This window comes from Octopus bimaculoides, chromosome 6 (genome assembly GCF_001194135.2).
Source record: "Octopus bimaculoides isolate UCB-OBI-ISO-001 chromosome 6, ASM119413v2, whole genome shotgun sequence".
NCBI lineage: Eukaryota > Metazoa > Mollusca > Cephalopoda > Octopoda > Octopodidae > Octopus > Octopus bimaculoides.
The window spans coordinates 50,331,576-50,336,259 of record NC_068986.1 but is presented as its reverse complement, the minus strand read 5'-3'; the positions used below and the strand labels follow the sequence as shown (position 1 = coordinate 50,336,259).

The window sequence follows — 4,684 nt, the reverse complement described above, 5'->3', positions numbered from 1 at the left end:
ATTTATATATATACACACACACAATCACACACTATATATATATATATATATATATATATATATGGTTTGTGATTTCGTAATTTATCTTAGTGTGAATACCCTTCCCACGTGAGACTGAATGATGGTAAGCTAAGTAAACTAGAGAGATCAACAGATATAAATATAAGAATCAAAGTAAACTATCTGAGCTAACTCACCTGTACTCCATAATTTATTAGTATACTCGTGCTGTCAACAATGACAGACGTTTCAATCTCTACAGCTGAGATGAATTTTCTTTCTTGTCTATTATTTTTTTTTCTTTTTACTCGGGTTAATTAATATTCTTTTCTTCTCTTAAATTGTTTAATCTGTGATTTCTTCCTATCACAAAAAGAAAACATTTTTTTTCTTTATCAATTATATTACTCATCTCTGAATTGACCAGACTATCTGATGCAGTCATACGTCACTAATCACAAGGCGCTTTCTCGCTTTGTTGTACGTAACCCTTCAATGATACCGCCCCGTTGGCTGGAACGGGCAGACCAATATTCGCCGCGAAAGGGATACCAGTCCATTGTAAATTTATCTATAGTAAAGTAGACTGGGGCAATGTAAAATGAAATGTTTTGCTCAAGAACACAATGCGTTGCTGGTTGGGGAATTGAAGCCACGATCTTGCGATCGCGAAAGCAACACCGTAACCACTAGGCCAGTGATTCCCAGCCTGGGGTCCGCAAAGGTAGTACTAGGGATAGGGGTCTGTGGGGAAAACTCATTTGAATAGAAAGAGTTGGAAACCCTTGTGAAAAGGTTGGGAACCCCTGCAGTAGGCTATGCATCATCACTCGGATTCGAACTCGAAGCATAAATAAATTAAAAAAATTTTTAAGATAAAGTTACCTTCTCGTGTCATACCGACTCATAAGGGCCGGTTTTTCAGTTTCATGGCGTATGTATTCTCCACCTGGATGGGACGCAGGTCCGTTGCAGGATTATTCATTTTTGCCAGCTGAGTGGACTGGAGCAACGTGAAAAGAAGTATTTCGGGGTCGATTAAATATGTACCAGTTACACACTGTGGTTTAATGTAATCGAATAGGCCCCTCTCCCAAAATTTCAGGATTTGTGCCTATAGCGGAAATGATTATTATTATTAGTAGTAATAAGGTAGCGAGCTGGCAGAATCGTTATCAGGTTGTACACAATGCTTAGCAGTATTCCTTCGACTTGATCCTTTTCCTGAAAATTGCTGACCTTGGGCCAAAACTTGAAACAATTATTATAGCCAGAACGGTGGACTGACAGGATCGCTAGAGTATTGGGAAAATGCTTTGAGGTTTTTCTTACAGTTCTTTACGTTCAGAGTTCAAATCCCGCCGAGATAAACTTTGCTTTTCGTCCCACTAAGGTCGATGAAATAAAGTACCAGTCAAGTATTGGGGTCGAGGGTAACGGTTAACCCTTCCCCTCAAAGTTGCCTATTACTATTATAACCCTTGAACAATCGGGACGAGACTTTAGACTCACTGTTAGCAATAACGTGATTTACTTGTCATCCATACATTTCTTTTAAGTCTAGTTAATCCTGTGGATATATGGAAACGACATTGCAAGCGAAAGATGTTAGTTGTTTGAAGCGAGTAACCAGATGGAGTTGAGAGTAATTATTCAAACAGAATGCAGGGATTGTGATGAAAATATTGATGACTTATTTAATGTGAATCCAGTGATTGTTTCAAAACGAGCAAATATCACTCGTAACTATATTTAAATCGCAGAATGAATGCAAAGGGCAGGTATTATGTGGATGGAGTGTCGGAAGAGCAACTTAGCAAGGTTGCCAGATCAATTAGAGAAGGGGAGAGAGAGAGAGAGAGAGGGGAAAGAGAAAAAAAAAACAAGCGTAAATGGAATGTGTGCGTGTGTGTGTGTGTTGAGAAAAAGGGGGAGTGTGTGCGTGCTGAAAAATGGTAAAACATACGGTTATAGATAATCACCAAGCAGTGCTGAGATAAATTCGAAACTTAAAACCAGTTCTTTCATCCAAGGCAGGTACCTTCTGTGTAGTAAATCAGCTACATGAACGATCACAATCGAGCGGGCATGGAAGTATTAAAAAAAAAAAAAAAAGGCGTGTTAAGTGTATTTACAAGAGAAGTTGTGTATAGAAGTAAATGAATGATGTAATCAAGTGATATCTTTACAGCTGTTTCGGATAAACAATGACTGGTGCCACAAACGTGTACATTATGAAATGAGCTCCAATTGATATTGTAGGTGTATGAATTAATACGGGCTTTGAGACACGCGTGATGCGAAATAATGTCCACCTCATCAGAACTATGGCAAACTATATATATATATATATATATATAACTGTAATACATATTAATTTTTTCCCACAAGAGGAGAATTTTCTTCTCAGTAACTGCAGTGAATTTACCTTTTAGCAGTTGAAATATGTCTCAAACATATTTTAGCTAACCTAAACTCTGCGCGCGCGCACGCACACGCACACGCACACACACACGTGTGTGTATATATATATATGGAGTGAGAAGGAGCCTATGTGTGCAAGCCTGAAAAGCAATGCGTTCTGCTAATTGTACTTCATTGTAACCAACCTGCAAATCAGAACAAAGGGATGCCAAGTGGGAACAACATAACATCTTCGATGGAATACGCCTCAGAACAACTCGTGTCTTATTCGCTCAACTATTTCTACTCCCAGTTAGATAAAGAAAAACATGCGCGCGTGCGCCCACATCGAGCAAAGTGTCACAGATGTCAAATTAGTGTTAAACTTATTTAATACACGAATCATAAAAACGCTAATCAGAAGTAAATATTGGGTTCAGTTCTATTCGTTATACACCTATAACCAACTTGCCGTCCCCACCAACAACGACTGCATCTATACAAATGTTGTCGACATTTTTTTCCTTCCTAACATTCTGTATCTAAGCGTCACCTACATGCATGCAACCCAAATGAATAAAAACCATCACAGTATATATCAGGGAACATTATCGCATCTTATGTTACCTTTAAACACGAAAAGCACAAAACTAGAGCCCTCACGACCGCTGTCATTAAAGATCTCTTCAAGAAAGTGCACATCCTAAACGCAACAAAGACTGCAGCTCAAAGAGTGGCCTTTCTCTTCAAGACCAGAAACTACATTAACCACTTCATCCTCCGTCAACCACTAATCTTCAACAAAGCGTATCTGCGGCCCACAACGGTATACTACTACATCAATGACAATGCTGCTACATACATCGTGACATGTTCGGTACACCCTCCCAGCATGTTTCGATATTATAACGACCTCATAAGCGAAGCATAGCCTTCGTTACATTTGCCTCAGAAAAATCGTTTAATAAATAAATGTAAAACAAATGGGAGTTTGGTGTAAGAAACTAGAATTGTTTAGAAAATAAATAGTTCAGAAACGCCATCTACATGAAAAACAGCAGTTAAGTTCGTGTTAAACATATTTATTGCAGCATAAAGAGAGCATTAGAAAGTTAATGAGAAATAAATATGCGGTGAGGAAATATAAGAAGGATATCATTCAATGATTCGTATTATTTTCACAGCTGGTCTAGTCGGTAGGATGTTGAAGTTCAGTGTAAACGGGTCAGTGGTAGCTCGGTGCTTCGTATCTCGTCACCAATGCAATATAATGTGCTAGTGTAGTTAACTTTTGCTCAGAAATGTTATTCTAGGCAGGTACATCTCATACCATTGTTGTTGCTTTTGTGTAGCTACAAGTTTGCTTCAGTTGAACAGGCTTATGACCAAAGCTGTTTCAACTGTGACAATCCCATCTCTCTTACCCATTTTGTTTTCTTCATATACTGTAACCAGAACTTACATATTTCAATGTCTTGCTTTTCTTGTGTAATTTTAAGTAGATTTAGCTACTGTTATTAGCAAGACAGACATGCCGTGTAGAGGTTCTATTTGTCATGTCGGTGCAATCACAATAATCTTTATTTTACTAGACCGTTTAAATATATAGAAACAGGAAAGATGTAGGGTAAAGTAGCAGTAGATGGAGGAGGATGGGGCGATGGGCCACATAGCCCAAAACAAATGGTGTACTCAGTCGTACCCTGCGGTAATGTCCACGATGGTGTTGCCGCGGCTAGCGACACTCGCTGCAGCAGCCACTACACTTCGCGAGGCTCATTTTCCCATCGGGCCGCCGCTATCCCTATTTTGAGGAAGAAATCTGTAAAGTTTCTTAAATTTGTAGTGTTGATTTCAAATGTTCCAATGGTATGTAATTCCCATGTATGTTTCTCCCGACAAGAGTTCGATTTCCTTACGACACACATAAAAGGTAAGGAGAGAGAGAGAGGGGGGGGAGTGGTGAACGATGGGAGTGGCAGTACAGAAACCGAGAGAAAGATGAACTGAGAGAGACAGAAATTTTATATTAGGCATTAAGAAGCCCACTTTGCTACCACGTGGGTTTGAGTTCAGCCTCACTGCGTAGCACGTTGAGCAAGTATTTTCAACTGTAGCCCCGGGCCGACCAATGCTTTGTGCGCGAATTTGGTAGACGGAAAATATGTATAAGCCGATCGTGTGTGGGTGTATATATATATATACTACTATAGCCTCGGACCGACCAAAACCTTGTGAGTGGATTTGGTAGACGGAAACTGAAAGAAGCCCGTCGTATATA

The 4,684-nt window shown here is 39.4% G+C and overlaps 1 protein-coding gene and 1 long non-coding RNA gene across 6 annotated transcripts in view; one reads left to right on the top strand and one right to left on the bottom strand.

Annotated features, from left to right (window-relative positions):
• The window catches only part of LOC106877926 (uncharacterized), a 441,127-nt gene that overhangs the window by 73,378 nt on the left and 363,065 nt on the right, over positions 1–4,684 (bottom strand). Inside the window, exon 1 of one of the 5 annotated variants that reach the window (XM_052968725.1) lies at positions 886–992. The exons of the other annotated variants lie outside the window; for them this stretch is intronic. Within the exon in view, the coding sequence (XP_052824685.1) occupies positions 886–898 (13 nt within the window). The 5' untranslated portion in view covers positions 899–992. Of the gene's footprint in view, positions 1–885; positions 993–4,684 lie in introns of those variants that run through there. 5 annotated transcript variants of the gene reach the window in all.
• LOC128248136 (uncharacterized) overlaps positions 1–4,684 on the top strand; it is a 105,977-nt gene that overhangs the window by 98,404 nt on the left and 2,889 nt on the right. The window lies entirely within an intron of this gene.